Source organism: Sceloporus occidentalis, unplaced genomic scaffold (assembly GCF_023333645.1).
Source record: "Sceloporus occidentalis isolate IW3139 unplaced genomic scaffold, rSceOcc1.0.p SCAF_345, whole genome shotgun sequence".
Classification (NCBI taxonomy): Eukaryota; Metazoa; Chordata; class Lepidosauria; order Squamata; family Phrynosomatidae; genus Sceloporus; species Sceloporus occidentalis.
Genome location: NW_028317325.1, coordinates 546,200 through 564,973, shown reverse-complemented (window position 1 = coordinate 564,973; position 18,774 = coordinate 546,200). Strand labels below are relative to the sequence as shown.

General features: G+C 45.9%; 1 protein-coding gene across 1 annotated transcript in view; it reads left to right on the top strand.

Moving 5' to 3' along the window:
- Nucleotides 1-17,911, top strand: part of LOC149274176 (microtubule cross-linking factor 2-like) — a 30,033-nt gene extending 12,122 nt beyond the window's left edge. The window contains exons 5-13 of the mRNA XM_089505767.1: nucleotides 3,660-3,791; nucleotides 5,343-5,468; nucleotides 5,833-6,063; nucleotides 10,297-10,401; nucleotides 10,707-10,859; nucleotides 11,968-12,213; nucleotides 14,909-14,979; nucleotides 15,186-16,632; nucleotides 17,765-17,911. Of these exons, the coding sequence (XP_089361893.1) occupies nucleotides 3,660-3,791; nucleotides 5,343-5,468; nucleotides 5,833-6,063; nucleotides 10,297-10,401; nucleotides 10,707-10,859; nucleotides 11,968-12,213; nucleotides 14,909-14,979; nucleotides 15,186-16,632; nucleotides 17,765-17,911 (2,658 nt within the window). The remainder of the gene's footprint in view (nucleotides 1-3,659; nucleotides 3,792-5,342; nucleotides 5,469-5,832; nucleotides 6,064-10,296; nucleotides 10,402-10,706; nucleotides 10,860-11,967; nucleotides 12,214-14,908; nucleotides 14,980-15,185; nucleotides 16,633-17,764) is intronic.
- Nucleotides 17,912-18,774: the final 863 nt, after the last annotated feature.

The window sequence follows — 18,774 nt, the reverse complement described above, 5'->3', positions numbered from 1 at the left end:
ATAATGTATAGTTAACTCGGCTCAGCAGTAAAATCCATGTTCTGGGGTAATAGCGTCTCAGCCCATTCACCCGGCCCGTTCTGCCCCCAGGCTGTTCACGGCAGTCAGAACTAATCACACCGCCTGCCTGGCACAGAGGAGCTACGGCCTCTTTGTTCTTCATGGTTGGAAAGATCAGACGGATAATCGAAAGATTTGTGTTCTAGGTTCATCTGCCTCACACGGCTTATTTAATCCCATTTGTTTTATTTATGTGTATTTGACATGTTTCTTTAAGGGGAAAAAAGTTGACCTAAGTGATGATGGAAAATCAGCGCCTTGGGTATTCATTAAACGTTCGCTTTGTTCCACCGGTGTGAAACGTCTCCTGCGAACGCGGCTGCAGAATAAGTCCCCGTTGACGTCGGCTCGGTAGAGCTTTAAGCGGCTCTGGATAATAGCGGCTTTACCTGAGAGCGCACGGCTGAGCAAAACCCCAGTCACCTACCCTGCTCCTTCGCTCAAACTTTCTAATTGTGTTTGCTGCTCACGTGAACGCTTTAGCTTTCTCCCAATCGGGGTTGAGACCGCTGACCGTTAGGAGGATGACTGCATTGTTTTCTTTTTGCGGAAGCGTTTGGAGACCCGTACTACGTGCTTTGAGTTGAGTCATGATGGGTGACACCGTATACCTCTCTGCCGTCACTGATTAAGTTAGAGGATGCTTTATACGGAACATAGACGCAACCGTTTATGGCGGCTGTAGTGCAGGAACGTGAGTGGTTATTGTAGGAGTTTTCCCAACCAAGCTATGAAGGGACAGGAGGAGCGGCGCACGTTCAGACCTCGGGATTAGTGGTGGTGCCTAGAACATAGATTTAAGGAATGTGTTGCCCGACTGCCCATTGGAAATGAAATGGTTAATGGCATTTGGATACGGTGTTACTTGTGAGGGCACCGCGTGTTAAATGACTGGGAGTTTGAGTTGAATGTTTAGAATTAAACCTCGCCCAGATTCAGCCTCTTGTTACCAAACGGTTATTCAGCAGCGAATAAGAAAAAATGGTAGCCGTTGAAAGTAAAACTGAGGTCCTGGTGACCTTCTGAGCTTGTCAGCGTAATAAAAATAATAGCAACGCAGCTTATGAAATATTTTCACTGTAACATCTATAGAATAAAATGATCTTCAACACTCCTGCCATTTTATTTACAGACGCATATATATTATATATATTAGAAACCATAGCGTGGTAGATATGGCCACCATGATGACGTGCTGCATCCTCGTTCCTCTCCCTAGTTGGGAGGGGCAGAGCGCCTCTTAGGAATTCAAATGGTTAATTCCGTGTTCCACATCTGAGGTTTATAACTAAAGCCTCGCTGCTCCTCCTTCCCCGCTCTAAACCCAGGTCTGTGAACAATAGCGTCTTTGTGGTGCAATGTGCTAAATTCAGAGCACTCAACAGGGACATTCTGCTGGTTGCTATAGTGATTGCCCCAGAACGGCGCTTTAAATGCAAAGTCGACGGTTGTGTTTCATGGGAATTATGGTCCACGCTAGCTGAACTGTCAATCAAAGCCAAAACGATGATCCGTTTAATCTTCTATGAACTTGCGGTTTGATTGGATACAGAGTGATATTGGGGAGCCGTGTCTTTGAATCCAGTGTCCAGACATTTGCCAGGATCCTGTGATCCCAGGGCCAGATTGTATTATTCACTAAGCCTGTCCTGTCGTTCTACCCCCGTCTGTCTGGTGGTATTTACGTATAATCCTAACTAGGCATATTGAGTCCTTCTCTTGCCATATTGAACTGTTTGGAAGCATTCGGGAGCTTAATCTTCTCAATACAGATCCGGCGGCAGATGTCTGTTCTGTAAACACAGCCTTATCGTCGGGGTTAAAGCAATCTGTGCCTCGCGAATCTGTTCCACTTGTAGAGTGTGGCGCGTTGTACTGCGATCCCGGGAGACTATTGGTATTGAGAATGAGGGTCTTTGGAAGGTCTGCTCCCTTATCGGTTACATTTGTGGAACACGACGACTAGAATTAAGAGTCAGATCGACACAAATGAAGACTGGTTCCAGTTGTTAGGACCCGGTATATAGAAAGATTCTGGGCTGTTGGGGCTGTAGCCAGCAGTACTGTTTGGGCCACCACATGGGCTGATCTCTTCAGAACTAATATTATTGATGCAGATATGGACACGAATATCAAGAGCGTACTCAACGAGTGTGTTTGACCTACACAATCACATGTTGCGCAGACAGGGGGAAGCGGGGCATATGTCCCCGCCCCAGGGGCATTTTGTCAAAGGAACATAGATTATTTTAACATGTGTGACGACAATCAGGGGCACTTGCTCGGAGGGAAGTTGAGGAAATTAGGCAGACTAATCGAAAGAATGAAGAGAGAACAATGAATAATGGAGAGGGCTGCTTCAAAGAAAGGCGGAGGTGAAAGTGGGAGAACAGAACGATTTGATCACTTTGATCTTTAATGTTCTCCGTTTCCATTTTGTAGCATGAAGGTCTTAGTCAATAACTTTTCATCTATTATTGTGATAGACAGTATAGATTTAAAGACACCTTCACTTTTTTCCTAACCTTGCTCCCCTTCTAACTGCCCTTCCCACACACACACTATATAAAATATGCAATATGTGTGTAAAAACCCACCGTATGTGTATACGATGATGAATGCCGAAGGTATCTTTGCCGTTTTAAGTTACTGATTGTTGTTGATCGGTTCCGCCAGTCTTTGTAATGGTGAGCAGTAGGAGAATTTCAGGACAGGAGATCTCTGCCATTCTAAGAAACCGATCTCCTCTCCCAGAAAATGACATTTAAGCTAAATATAATAAACTATGACTTAATCTAATTGACTATTGTTTTACTCTGTGACAACAGCAGTCGACTATTAAGTGCATCTCCCCTTCTCAGGCGTTATTTATTTGCTCCTCAATGGAGGGCCAGCTTGTCTACTCAAAGTTTAGATAGGGTAAAAGGTTAATATAAGCTGCTACTCCTTTCCTGGCACCCAATACCAGCTCTACACTCACAAACTTTAAGAATGTATAGATACATTTAGGGTTCCTATTACTGGAGAGCATCCATATGTATAAGGGACAATTCTGGGTCAAAGTTCTAAATGGCAGAAGAAACCAATGGGATTTTCTGCTGATTCACCCACACTTTTTCCTCATCAATATGACCAAATGAGGTCATTAAATGGCACGCTCTTTATACCCAGAGTTCTATTTTCCTGCATGATGCTAGGTTCTTAAAGCTAATTGCCCCCTTTACCCTCCTGCTCCCTCACACCCCCGTTCACTGCATGGGCACCATAACCGGTGTTTGCACATCTTCTTCCCTTCTCTTTTTCTTCCTGTCTTTTTTTCCCTAACAAACCCCCAGCCCGCGTGTCTACTCATTACGTGTTTTGTTTTCCTCTCCACCTTGTCCTACTCCTCCGTCTCCAAACTCTTCTTTCTTTTCCTCCTTTTTTTCATTCTGTAATGTTTTGTTTTCATTTTTCTTTTTTGTCTTTTTTTTTTTTTTTTAATTGTTTGAGATCCATGTATTTATTTTTTATTATTTTTTATTTATTTGATTCTTCCCTTTTACTCCCTTCCCTGGCCTTTCTTGTTCTGTTCTTCATTAACTTGCCCACGCATGCAGCAGCCTGAGTGTAGGAACGGTCGAGAGAAGGACGAGTCTTATTGGAGGAAGGATGATGGTGACCATGGCTTTGACCAAACCAAAGGTTACAAGACTTACCAGTCTGAAGATAACGAGTCTTACGCAGCAGAGGTAGGTGTTTCAACGTATTTTGTTTTGTGATATACAAAGAATGCAGTTTAGAATGCGACGGGATGACTTCTACTGGGACTATATGGGTCGGTCTTCCACTGGAAGAGTGGATGGACAAGGACCATCAGTAACTCAAGTTTAAAGGATTATGTTAGTACCTTACCAGGTAGCAAATATGTGGGGGTAAACTCCCCAAGCCTCTTGAGATGGAGAGCTACACAGATATGCCATTTGCTAGGTGGTATTAGATCGACTTAGCAGACCGAACATCTGAGCTTAATGATAAAAGCCAGACTGAACATCAATACGTAGAATCGGGTATCATTTTAGGCAATGGTGTTTGGCTGCTTAGCAACATTTTCCATGGTTGCCTGGCAACTCTGTTTCCATTCTACTTTCTACCGCCTGTGTGGACCAATCTGCATGGCAACACTTTTTAACTCACTGGCTGCCAGAAGCTTGCAACACATTACAATCCAACGGAGTCCCAGAATGGATGCAATATGCACTCCGCATGCCCTTGTAAAGTGAAGGTCACGGATGGCTTTGCGTTTCTTTCAGGATTGAGGGGTTGTGTATATTTCCTGAAACTCCACATTCTATGTTACATTTATGTGTAGAGCGCCAGCAGATACTGTAGTACCATTGTAATAGTGGGTTCGTTAACAATAACATCACAATTGACAATAGACTGAAAATAACAGTAGTTACCAGAAATACCGGTAGCGAACAACAAGAGGGCCCCTCTCTTCCGAGCCAACAATCTATAATGATATTCTCTGTTTACGAGATTCGGTTTAATGTTTTATGCATGAAAATCATGCTTTTATCACGTGTTGGGAGGAGTTTGATTTTTTTATTACCCGTTGTAGGCGGCAGATTGGACACCCTGTATTGTACAATGTTCTAAACCCCTGTGTCATGCGGTGGAGAGATTTGCATAGCGTATGGGAGATTAAATCTCATATTGTATAATTTAAGGCATGATATATTTTTTACAGCGTGTACAGTGTTTATTATACATATAAATATGATATATCGTGTATCGTATGGCAATGCATATCCTAAAGCCATGTAAATATCGTACCCTGTTATGTTGGATTTCAGTCTACTCTACCTGCCCTCCGCTCTCCCCATTCGCTGACTTTGGGAGAATTCTAGTTTGGAGTTTCAGCAGTTTGCGGCTAATGTCCACCGACTATTTTTATTGAACCAGGGAGTGACCCCGACGCTCCGTCCATGTGGCCAGGGCTTGTTTCTAAGATCTGGCCCCACCTGATTGAGTACCCTGGTAATAATTCTTGAATCATCTTACCCAGAATTATCATTGGTGGTGAACTCTGGCCGTCCTTTAATTAAACGCATCTCACTATGTTGCAGAAGGAGAGAGGATGATTTATTTTATTATTATATAGTAAAAACGGTTATTTTTTCATTGAAACCTGTATAGGTGTTCAACCTGTAAACATGCAAAGGTCACTCATAGTTTCATTGTAGCTGCAAAACCGGTGTCAAGATGTTTTTTTTTTGGTTTTTTTTTCTTCCGTGCAGATCAAGGATTTGCAACTGGTGCTTTCCGATGCCAACGAGACGATGCAAGGGCTGCAGGAGCAGCTATCGCAGGAAAGACGGCTCCGCAAAGAAGACGAGGAGGCCGTAAAGCGCAGGATTGCCCAGGTCAGCACTCGTCTGATATCTGTCCTACAGAAACTAAACACGGTTCATATCTTCAAAGTGACCGGTTTGGTACATGAAGTTTCAGTAGAGCTTTCCCGTAAATCGGAGGTGCCAGTAGAGTTGAGTTTTAGGAGAGAGATAAGTCAAACAATAAAAAAGAACATTACATTTCAAATATTAAAACCAGAAATCATTATAGGGTTAGGGAAGGGAAAGGGGCAGAAGATGAGGGTTTGCTGTGGTGTAAGGAAGTACATAATGGGGGGAATCTGGTCGTAACATCCATGGTTGGAGTGAATCATCCAATGTTTTTGTCTTTTTGGGGGAATGGAGAGCTGGTATTATTGTTACCTTTTCTTTTCAGCTGAAAGAAGATCACCAGAAGCAGCTCCTGAGACGTGACTTTCAGCTCCAGAGCCTGGCCCTTCAGAAAAGGCTTGAGCAGAAGTTCTGGAGCCAAGAGAAGAATGTATTGATACAGGAGACCCAACAGTTCAAGCAAAGCCTCCTAGTGCTCTTTATGAAGCTCAAGTGGTTCTTGCAGCGTTGTAGACAAGGCAGAGTCCTACAGAATGAGGGAGAGGACTTTCTGGAGGTTCGTGTCATGCAGACAACGCTAATTCCTTTTTTTTTACAACTGAATTATCTTAATATACCCCATACTATTTTACACAAGCTACGATTAACAATGTTGTTGATTTGACAGGTTGCATCTCTGGTGGCAGTGTGATGTATGGAGTGTGTGGCAGTGTGATGTATGGAGCGTGTGTTGCGGGGTTCTGATGGCAGTGTGATGTATGGAGCGTGTGTTGCAGGGTTCTGATGGCAGTGTGATGTATGGAGCGTGTGTTTTGGGGTTCTGGTGGCAGTGTGATGTATGGAGCGTGTGTTGCGGGGTTCTGGTGGCAGTGTGATGTATGGAGCGTGTGTTGCGGGGTTCTGATGGCAGTGTGATGTATGGAGTGTGTGTTGTGGGGTTCTGATGGCAGTGTGATGTATGGAGCGTGTGTTGCGGGGTTCTGATGGCAGTGTGATGTATGGAGCGTGTGTTGCAGGGTTCTGATGGCAGTGTGATGTATGGAGCGTGTGTTTTGGGGTTCTGGTGGCAGTGTGATGTATGGAGCGTGTGTTGCGGGGTTCTGGTGGCAGTGTGATGTATGGAGCGTGTGTTGCGGGGTTCTGATGGCAGTGTGATGTATGGAGTGTGTGTTGTGGGGTTCTGATGGCAGTGTGATGTATGGAGCGTGTGTTGCGGGGTTCTGATGGCAGTGTGATGTATGGAGCGTGTGTTGCAGGGTTCTGATGGCAGTGTGATGTATAGAGTGTGTGTTTTGGGGTTCTGGTGGCAGTGTGATGTATGGAGCGTGTGTTGCGGGGTTCTGGTGGCAGTGTGATGTATGGAGCGTGTGTTGCGGGGTTCTGATGGCAGTGTGATGTATGGAGCGTGTGTTGTGGGGTTCTGATGGCAGTGTGATGTATGGAGTGTGTGTTGCGGGGTTCTGATGGCAGTGTGATGTATGGAGCGTGTGTTTTGGGGTTCTGGTGGCAGTGTGATGTATGGAGCGTGTGTTGCAGGGTTCTGATGGCAGTGTGATGTATGGAGCGTGTGTTGCGGGGTTCTGATGGCAGTGTGATGTATGGAGCGTGTGTTGCGGGGTTCTGATGGCAGTGTGATGTATGGAGCATGTGTTGCGGGGTTCTGATGGCAGTGTGATGTATGGAGCGTGTGTTGCGGGGTTCTGATGGCAGTGTGATGTATGGAGCGTGTGTTGCGGGGTTCTGATGGCAGTGTGATGTATGGAGCGTGTGTTGCGGGGTTCTGATGGCAGTGTGATGTATGGAGCATGTGTTGCGGGGTTCTGATGGCAGTGTGATGTATGGAGCGTGTGTTGCGGGGTTCTGATGGCAGTGTGATGTATGGAGCGTGTGTTGTGGGGTTCTGATGGCAGTGTGATGTATGGAGCGTGTGTTGCGGGGTTCTGATGGCAGTGTGATGTATGGAGCGTGTGTTGCGGGGTTCTGATGGCAGTGTGATGTATGGAGTGTGTGTTGCGGGGTTCTGATGGCAGTGTGATGTATGGAGCGTGTGTTGCGGGGTTCTGATGGCAGTGTGATGTATGGAGCGTGTGTTGCGGGGTTCTGATGGCAGTGTGATGTATGGAGCGTGTGTTGCGGGGTTCTGATGGCAGTGTGATGTATGGAGCGTGTGTTGCGGGGTTCTGATGGCAGCGTGATGTATGGAGCGTGTGTTGCGGGGTTCTGATGGCAGTGTGATGTATGGAGCGTGTGTTGCGGGGTTCTGATGGCAGCGTGATGTATGGAGCGTGTGTTGCGGGGTTCTGATGGCAGTGTGATGTATGGAGCGTGTGTTGCGGGGTTCTGGTGGCAGTGTGATGTATGGAGCGTGTGTTGCGGGGTTCTGGTGGCAGTGTGATGTATGGAGCGTGTGTTGCGGGGTTCTGATGGCAGTGTGATGTATGGAGTGTGTGTTGCGGGGTTCTGATGGCAGTGTGATGTATGGAGCGTGTGTTGCGGGGTTCTGGTGGCAGTGTGATGTATGGAGCGTGTGTTGCGGGGTTCTGGTGGCAGTGTGATGTATGGAGCGTGTGTTGCGGGGTTCTGATGGCAGTGTGATGTATGGAGTGTGTGTTGTGGGGTTCTGATGGCAGTGTGATGTATGGAGCGTGTGTTGCGGGGTTCTGATGGCAGTGTGATGTATGGAGCGTGTGTTGCAGGGTTCTGATGGCAGTGTGATGTATAGAGTGTGTGTTTTGGGGTTCTGGTGGCAGTGTGATGTATGGAGCGTGTGTTGCGGGGTTCTGGTGGCAGTGTGATGTATGGAGCGTGTGTTGCGGGGTTCTGATGGCAGTGTGATGTATGGAGCGTGTGTTGTGGGGTTCTGATGGCAGTGTGATGTATGGAGTGTGTGTTGCGGGGTTCTGATGGCAGTGTGATGTATGGAGCGTGTGTTTTGGGGTTCTGGTGGCAGTGTGATGTATGGAGCGTGTGTTGCAGGGTTCTGATGGCAGTGTGATGTATGGAGCGTGTGTTGCGGGGTTCTGATGGCAGTGTGATGTATGGAGCGTGTGTTGCGGGGTTCTGATGGCAGTGTGATGTATGGAGCGTGTGTTGCGGGGTTCTGATGGCAGTGTGATGTATGGAGCGTGTGTTGCGGGGTTCTGATGGCAGTGTGATGTATGGAGCGTGTGTTGCGGGGTTCTGATGGCAGTGTGATGTATGGAGCGTGTGTTGCGGGGTTCTGATGGCAGTGTGATGTATGGAGCATGTGTTGCGGGGTTCTGATGGCAGTGTGATGTATGGAGCGTGTGTTGCGGGGTTCTGATGGCAGTGTGATGTATGGAGCGTGTGTTGTGGGGTTCTGATGGCAGTGTGATGTATGGAGCGTGTGTTGCGGGGTTCTGATGGCAGTGTGATGTATGGAGCGTGTGTTGCGGGGTTCTGATGGCAGTGTGATGTATGGAGTGTGTGTTGCGGGGTTCTGATGGCAGTGTGATGTATGGAGCGTGTGTTGCGGGGTTCTGATGGCAGTGTGATGTATGGAGCGTGTGTTGCGGGGTTCTGATGGCAGTGTGATGTATGGAGCGTGTGTTGCGGGGTTCTGATGGCAGTGTGATGTATGGAGCGTGTGTTGCGGGGTTCTGATGGCAGCGTGATGTATGGAGCGTGTGTTGCGGGGTTCTGATGGCAGTGTGATGTATGGAGCGTGTGTTGCGGGGTTCTGATGGCAGCGTGATGTATGGAGCGTGTGTTGCGGGGTTCTGATGGCAGTGTGATGTATGGAGCGTGTGTTGCGGGGTTCTGATGGCAGTGTGATGTATGGAGCGTGTGTTGCGGGGTTCTGGTGGCAGTGTGATGTATGGAGCGTGTGTTGCGGGGTTCTGGTGGCAGTGTGATGTATGGAGCGTGTGTTGCGGGGTTCTGGTGGCAGTGTGATGTATGGAGCGTGTGTTGTGGGGTTCTGGTTGCTCTCTGTGCATTAATTGTCTGATCGCTTTGTATATAAGAAGCAGTTAGGATCGTGAGATTAGTTGTACGCATAACCTGTGAACGATGTTAAGCAGGAGTGCCGCAGACTAATGACATCGTATTAAACGCTGGGAATTATTCTGTAACGCATTTAGAAGTGCTAATAAATCTTGCGCACTTTGAACGCGACTTGCTGGATGCTGCGTGGCCGTATAGCTTTCTTTATGTCTGTTATGTGGTTGAGCGCATACTATCCGTCATGGACGCTGTCAGCGGAGTAGCTGATCCGATGTATTTGGCCGGGGCGTTTCTCGCACGCGGTGCGGAGTTAATGGGTTTGGATAGCAGGTCTGCCCCGAGGCATTCTCTTTGTGACAGCAGCTGTTCTGGATCATTCTCGGCATGTGACGCTCGCGCTCTCTCGCGCTCTCTCTCGCTCTCTCGCGCTCTCTCTCGCTCTCTCTCGCTCTCTCTCGCTCTCTCGCGCTCTCTCGCGCTCTCTCGCGCTCTCTCTCGCTCTCTCTCGCTCGCTCTCGCTCGCTCGCGCGCTGTATGCCCAGCACTGCCAGGAATTTATTAAACTGTGTGTTATAAAGACGATGTGCGGGACCGGCCTGAAGCCGCAAGCCAAGTGATCTAATAATGCTGGTATTTAATGGGTTAAAGGGTCATTCCTCCTAAGGGGGAAAACATGGAGCTTAACAAAGTTTAACCCCCTGAATTTTGTAACGTATTTTGTAATGTAGTGTGGCACCGCGGGACCACGTATCCAATATGTTGTATTTTATGGCATTTTTGTTTAAAAGCTATATTTTCCGTAACGTTCCGTTCTGTTCATCAGGTCAGCAGCATGAAAGAGCTATACATGCTGATCGAGGAGGAAGAGTTAAATCCCCCGGCCACGGACTACAAGACACCGGATGGAGGGAACTGGCCGCAGAACATGGTCAGTAAAATATGAATGCTATCTTCTAGTAGGGTGGTCTTCTAGTAGGGTGGTCTTCTAGTAGGGTATATAATGTATACACACGTACTATCCCCGCTGGCCTTAAAGTTCCAGGGCCATTTCTGCCATTACATATAAGTGATAATATAAGAGATTACATACTGAGACATCTGAGGTCTCTTCACTAGGGTTGAGGGACAATTACTACTGTTCACCATAATACATATCAGCCCTGGCGGCATAAACGGCGTCAGAAAAGTTGTTTTGGTAAATTCTTAATCCTGAATGTGTTTTTTTTTCCCCAGCCTGTTGAGTCCATGAAGACACTCGCCGATGTTAAGGGAATCCTGAGGGAGCTTTGCAACGAGCTACAGGATGAGCGACGAGGGATGAACGAGCTTCAGCAGCAGTTTGCCAAGGCGAAGGCCGCTTGGGAAATGGAGAGGACCGACCTCAAGGTCAGCCGACGGCCAGAGTCACAGCTGGCTTTTCCTTGTGTAATGCTTTGTGATGAGCGCAGCGAAACGGACAACTTGCTAATTATACAGGTGTCCAAAATACTTTCAAATTATAATTATTTACAAACCGCCAGGCTTAGTCATGAATGCAAATAAACCGCTAGAAGCGGATGGGTAGATGGGACAAAATAAGTGATATTTTTTGGAATCAGAAGACCGAATGACATCTTTTTGAGGGACGTTTCCCAATCATTGTAACTGAAACGTTGGAAGGGACTGATTGTCTTTCCAAAATCATTACTAAAATAAAAGGTTATGGATCGCAGCCAAGACATCTGATGGCAGAGGACATCTGTTCCAGAAACGACGGAGGTTAATAATATATTCTGGTTTTGGGAGAAGTCTGATATGATTACAGCTGCATATAAGCAAGAGATCAGAGCAGCCCATTTAAAAATGGACGTGGTCAACCATGCAATTCCATCCGAATAAGAGGTTAAAAGGCGTTATTACTTTGGCGTTGCGCAGGTTGGCTTCACTCCACCAATAGATTGCTTAATCTCGCAACGATTTATAGAGCAGAAACTAGAAATGTGCTGAACATTTCCAATCACATGTAAAAACTACAAATAAAAAGGGTAAAAGTGTGATTATCCCCAGAAATTACCATATCGCTTCTAAAAGTGCGGGGGTCCAGGGTCCAGTTGGTGGTGGCAAGCAGGGCCGTCCTCGTTCCAAAATAAATTGCAATGAGCTGCATCGAGATGCAAACCGTGACAGCCTCTCTAGAATTCACGTGAAATACAATAAGTAAGATGAGAAAAATAACAGCTTTTCTGCGGTGGAAATGTGTGAACGTTCATAGCTTCTGGAGAAGTGAGAGGTCAGAGAGAGTGTAATTAGAGAAACGAGCGCTGGGATTTGTTTCTTTATAGATGGAATGTTGGAAGTTTGGCTCGCGTTGCGTGTGATATAGTATAAGCTATCCCTTAGAAATCCGCGTTAGAAGGCTTTGTTTTTGTTATTAAGCAAATGATTGTCTAGATATTTCTCCTTGTGGCTGTCGATGCTGCGGGATTTAACGGGAATGGATGTTGCTGTCTCGTAGCTGGATTCCGGGAAGCATGGCACAGAGAGAGCGCCGTCCGACCTTAAAGCGTCCTTGAAGAGAGAGCGGGAAGAGCACCAGCATCTCCTGGCCGAGTCGTACAGCGCCGTCATGGACCTCACCAAACAGCTGCAGGTCGGCGAGAAGAACTGGGCCCAGGAGAAGCAGGAGCTGCTGGGGCGCTTTCAGAACGATCGAAAGCTGGCAGAACAGCAAATAAAGGAGCTGCAGATGAAACTGAAAAAGGTGCTGGCGTGTTTATTCCACATGAACTGAAATAGTTAACACCAGGATTTGGGTTTTTCCGTCCCATTCTCTGTGAAGGTTGTGGTTGCCATTCATTGAACTTGGTGTTTGTGTCCACGGAGATCAGCGCGCCTCTCCTTGACTTACAGAGGCCTCCCCCCAAGACTTTTCGCTTTTTTTCGCTTTCTCTCTCCCCCTTTCTTTCGCTCTCGCTCTCTCTCTCGCCCCCCTTTCTCTCTCTCTCTCTCGCCCCCCTTTCTCTCTCTCTCTCTCGCCCCCTTTCTCTCTCTCTCTCTCTCTCGCCCCCCTTTCTCTCTCTCTCTCTCTCTCTCTCTCTCTCGCCCCTCTCTCTCTCGCCCCCTCTCTCTCGCCCCCAGCTTGCTGTGTCTCTGGAGATTTTCTGCCCAGCAATAACCTAATTTTTTCTGGCTTACATTTTTTGTGATAGTTCCAAAAAGCCCAATTTATGTAAATCCTGCAGCCAGCGCTGTTGGAATTTAAATTCTCTGTCTGCGGAGATATATAAACTCTCTGTGTGATTGCAGAGGAAGGCATGTGACGTACAGCGCCGTTCTATCCTTATCCGCTCTCGTCCCAGAGGCAAAATTAGCACAATGAAACCTTTTACACCTAATTATTTCGCTGGTTTATAATTAGAAATTAATTTTGTAGATCGAGAGGAATTTTCAGTTCTGAAAACGGGGCCTTTCACGCTGCATAATTATCCCGAGAGTCTCTGTTCACTCAGAGTCTTATTGGGAGACAATTGTCGTCTTTTAGCCTGCTCAGCCTCGGCTTCTTAAAAATCAAAGTCTTTGCCAGGGATCCGTTGTTAATCAGAGCCTCTTCACGCCGCGCTGGACTCCAGATGTATAATTTCACCTTCCCGGGAGAAGGGCTGGGATGGCTCTGCGCATGTATAATTAAAGCGGAAGGATTCCATTGAGTCCTTAACTTGTTTATTATAGGGGGCTGACATGGCCCTTCCAAAAGAAGAAAAAAAAAATCACTGGGATTTGGTCCTTCAAGACCAAGGAAAGTTTAATTCCGGTTTATACATAATAGCGGTAGAAGTGGTCTGGTCTCCAGAGCAAAGTAAAAGAACCGCTAGATCCTCCACCAGCTCAACGCCGTAGACAGATGCCTAATTTGTCTCTGTGGTACAGCTGGCTGTAAACGATAATCGATGACCGTACACCCAAAGTGCACGGAACCCTTTTGTCTTCTTGCTCTAAAACTAGATTCCTAAATATGTTTCTAAGGTTGGCAGACTTAGACCTTCCAACCTTGCGTTGCTCTTCCGCCAGAGCAGACTCCGTTTCCCTCTGGCCACATTGATCCCCTACTCCACATCAACACTTAGTGGGTGACGAGGAATACAAATAATAAAACACTTCTAGAAAGATAAGAATAGTGAAGCTGCGCTCCGTTCCTTGGATGTGTGCGTAGAGGGGAGAGAGGTTCAGGTGACCGGTATAGAGGACCTCATGATCTGTAACTAAACGGCTGCACAGAGTATGGGATTCATGGTGGTGAAGAGTGCAGCACTTTGGGTGGTAAACACCCTGATTTCTGCGTGTGCCTAAAACATGTTTTCTCCCCCCAGCAAGAAGAATCCTGGCTGAGGATGGTCCCCGAGAAGAGGAGCAGCTGCTGGAAGGAGGTAGAATAGCATGTCTGCTTCGTATGTCAAGATGAAAGCGATGCGTTTGGTCTGGCTGGGTACATCTGGGTTACAGTTGCTCGTTTGCACGAATCCCATAATAAACTTTATTTTTAAAAAAAATTTATTGGTATGAAAGACAGAGACATTGGTCGAAGCTCCGTATTCAGCGGTCGGGGCAAAGTGTGCCTTCCATCCCGTTACGTGCTTCCCACTGGGCTGCCTACAGCTGGTTGTGGCTGTTCCGCTGCTCGCTGTCCGTGATTCATCGATTCTCCGGGTTTTATTTAGATTCTTCTGGCCGTTCCGGATCCCGAGTGCCCTGTGGAAAAATCCGACACTTGTTGAGGGCAACCAGAGATAATTGTCATGGGAGTGCGATAGCGAATCCCACACTTTTTTTTTTTTTTAAGCAGCTGCCGCTTTTAAAGGGGGGTCGCGGTAACTCTATAGCTTCAATCAGCTGCTATCCTAGTTAACCCATTCCAACCCAGTGATGGAAAGCCAAAAAGCTTCCTATTTTTTGGACTCTCTAAAGGTCTCCGCAGTTACTTTTTTTTTTTTTCAAAACGCCTGTATTTAGTGTTCGGTTGCTATGTCGCTGCTTTGTGTAAACTCCAGATGAATAATTAATGTGTCTGTTTAAGATGCAGGCCCCTTTGATGTTACAGTTAAAGGCACATAGACAGCCATTGCCGTGAAAAACTCATGCATTCCGGACGCCATGTTTCTAGGGCTGCAACAACTAATCGATAATGAAAATCGTCGTCAATGCTCTAAAAAAATACACCTCGTCTTATAATCCCACCTCAAATAGAGGTCAGACTATAAGACTAAGATCCAGATCCCCCGCAGCGCTGCAGGGGACCCGGATCCTCCTCTCTGGCAGCCGGAGATTAGAATTATAGGAATTCGAATAACAACAGAATAAAAATCGTTAATTCTAATTGATTTTGATTGCAAATGTGAGCATGGAACTGATAATGTTTCTGTAATTACTAATCATGGAATCTTGTTGTTTTTTTTTTCTAGGCCCTCAATGACAAACTACAAGACAAAGATATAGACTGTGACACGGACGTAAGCCACACTGGCTTAAAAAGGTAAGGCTTGTCCCGTCACCTGCTATTCCACTTCACTGACTTTGCATTTTCTTTGCTAATTACTAATTAATAACAGAGGTACTTTACATTTTGTTCAGTGGTTACCAATACATATAGAACAGAGTATTTATGTCTAATCAACTACCCGATATTGCGCCATGTCTGTATTTCATTTCTAAATTTTGAACATTTATGTTATTCTCCAGGGCCAAGTCTGTATCTTCTATGTCTGAATTTGAAAGTTTACTCGACGGATCCCCTTATCTCTCTGGCAAAACATCCAAAACCGAGAATAGCAAAGAGAGTAGATGTCTACTGGCTTCTGGGCTGCTTACCAATGGTTGCATTGACTCGGACGTTAATAAGAGTCATTGTACGTATCTCAGTAAAGAGAAGGACCTGTTTGAGCACCTTCTAAAGAATGACCAGAGTATCTCATCTTGGGATTATTCAATGGTCAAGACTGCAGGTGGACAGAACCCGGAACCTGGACAGAAGCATGTACAGCGAAGTTACACTGCCCCGGACAAGACGGGTATTCGGATTTACTACAGCCCGCCAGTTATGAGGAGGTGGGATATTCCTTTAGTTCAAAACAAAGAAAAACTTGTGGTGGAACCTGGCTTCTTGTTCACGATGGCCAAGCCTAATGAACTAGAAACGTCTGACCACTTTTCTGGGAATACATGTAGCCAGTGGCTGTGTAATTTCTCAAAAAAGCACAAGGATTTATTGGAAAATGATGTTGTAAAAGACGCCTCTTCGGCCGTTCCTGGCTTCCCCCCTTCACTGGAGGATTTTGAGATATCGGGAAACATGAGCGATGACATGAAGGAGATCACTAATTGCGTTAGACAGGCAATCCGTTCTAGCTCTCAGGAAAGGAAACTGAAAAATACATCAAGCCAAACCGCGGGACTCTCCAGTGTAGGTATTCAGACTGTCCAAATGGTAAGCGTTGGTCTTCAAACAGATATACCAAGGACAAGTCTTCATACAAAGAGTTGGTCACCAAGGGGTTCTGCTCTGTTGTCTACGAGAAGCAAACACATTTCAACCTCTTTGGATAAAGTCCACTCTCGGGTTGAACGGCCATGTTGTTCTCCCAAGTATGGCTCCCCAAAGCTGCAGAGAAGATCCTCTTCAAAACTGGATGGCTCCAAGGACCGAAGCTTGTGGAACCTTCACCAGAGCCAAAAAAATGGTTCAGCGTGGGCAAGGTCCACCACAACTCGAGATAGCCCTGTCTTAAGCAACGTTAACGATGGATCATCCAGCCTGTTTAATGTGGTGGATCATGCCGGCAGCACAGAATCCTTGTACAAAACAAGTCTCCCTGAAAACAGAAACAAAGCAGATGCCCCCAAGTATGGCATTGTACAGGAATTCTTTAGAAATGTCTGCGGACGGTCAGGTCAGAGCTCCAATACTCTGGCTGACAAGAAGGACTTGGATGACAATAACAAAAGGCCTGATAACCATGACCATTGTTCTTCAGCCGTCTGCCACCCATCCCACAATGTATCTAAACTACTGAGCAGAAAGACGTCAAGGCAACATCAGAATGATGAACAGAAACCTCAGGTTTTAACCCAAGGTAGCAAAGACGGGCATTCAAAGGACAATGACGTCATTCCAACCGCTGCTAACGCAGTAAGTTATTTCTCATGGTAATCTGTGTTTCGTTTGTCACATACATTATACTTCAAAGGGTATTGCATGTTAACGGTACCACAAGACCTATTGGAGAGGAAATTCTCTTTAATATATTGGCTTTTACTTATGGAACTCACTTCACAGATGTGTCGTTCGATGCTGCTTAATGACCCCATGAGCGAAAGTTCTATTTTATTGTGTAGCGTGGGCACAAATAATGTCCCTCGATGTGTCTGGAACGTAGTTCATGCAGAAGCCCCGAATCCTTACAATGGCGTTTGCATGGCAGGGAAAAAGTAATGGCGCCATAATGGGTACACTTAAGGATTTGTTTCCAGTTATCTTTCCTAACAAACTGTTACAATATGGACTCCTGGGCTGGTCTTCATGGTATCCTAATACAGTTGATGATTATGTGGAGGTTGATCGCCATTCCTAAATACCCATTGGTCGTCATTTAGCTGGGTTAGTAATGGTTAGTAATGCACGCCAAACCTTTTGAGATGTTATAAGACGGTCACTAAGGATCTCGGGCCAGAGCTGCCCGTAGTGAAATTAGGAGCCGTGTCGTCAATATACCGATGTGTGAAAGAAACAAAAACGCAGAAAGCTGCAGACATACACGGAGTTAAACATGCGGTATAAATACTCTCAAATAAATCATTCATCCCGGTTAATAATATCTTTATCCGTGTACCGTCAGGAATTTCCGTTGTTTAAGCGTCTCGGTTCACAAACAAATGGTGATCAAAAGATCCACCGAGTGGCAGCTGCTCCACGACGTTTCGCTTCAGGGTCATAGAAGCTGCCTGCATCCTTTAGATTTTAATTTGCCTTCAACTTCAGTAGATTTAACGGTTTCCAAGTTTGAAATTCAAATTAAATTCAGTTTTCCTTTTACTATATATATTTTTTTCTTTGATCTTATTTCTTTCTAATGACGTTGCCAGACGGGGGGTCTTTTTATTCTTTACAGGCGTCCTTTAACGTTACAGGATAAAGGCATTTCATGTTAAGATAAAGGATTTCTTGTCTGAACGGTAGAGATCGCATCATTGTCCCGTAGCGTTTGAGTTTTATGATGTATTAAAGCCATCTCTATTTCCTTCTCTCCTATCTCTGCCCGCAGGACTACGCTTGCGACTGCACCTCCCAGGCGCCCACATCTTGCTTTTCCAGGCCGTCCCGACCCCACGCCCGCCAAGCCCACCTGAAATGCCACCTCCATCCGGAGCCAAGCCAGCCCGAGGAGAAAGCCAGTCCTTTGTGCAACTGATGAGGCCTCGGTGGGTCCACGCCGTCCATCGCGGTCTGCGAAACGACCGTTCCCGGCAGGGAAGAGATCTCTCCTGGTAAACCAACCCAAGGCGGCAGCAAATGGACCCCAAGTACAACGCAGCGCCTGAATCCGGACCTGAATCGACCAACGTGATTTATACCTGAGTATATGTGTTTCTAAAGACACGCACACGGCCGTACGCGTTTACACACGAAGATGTTCCAATTCTCTTACTCTCTTTACAATATATGTGTTTTGTTAGAATTATTATAATATTTAATAATTGAAATATTCTGCGCACCGATTCACGATGAATATCATATCACTTAGTAACCTAACAGTTACTAGCACTCCAGCACTTAGCCCTTTGACACCAAGTATATGTTTTTATATATATATATATATATATATATATATATATATATATATATGTATAGGTTTGTTCATGAGCTCGATGTGTAGCCTGTACTGATATTACAGTACGTTCTTCAAGGGCACCGGGGTTTATCAACTAAACAGCGACTTACAATACAATGAATATTGGTATCGGACCTTGTTAATGGTTTCACGAATAAACCTCAATGCCGGCCCTAAACCCAGCGGTAACCGCAAAGCCGATACCCCAGCTGTACAGCTAGCCACGTGCCAGCGTTTCAAACGGACAATTCAACCAAAATGGCGGCCAGTTTCTTATTAAAGTGAATATCGCGCAAAAATTAGGCAAAAAAAAGGCAAACGCCAAGGGAGCAAAGCTAAATGAATTTGTTTTCTGTATAGAGAAAAAATATTTAACAGACTTGACGTTGACCTTAAACACTGGCTTATAATATTCAACATTATTTATTTAGTAAAAAAAAACA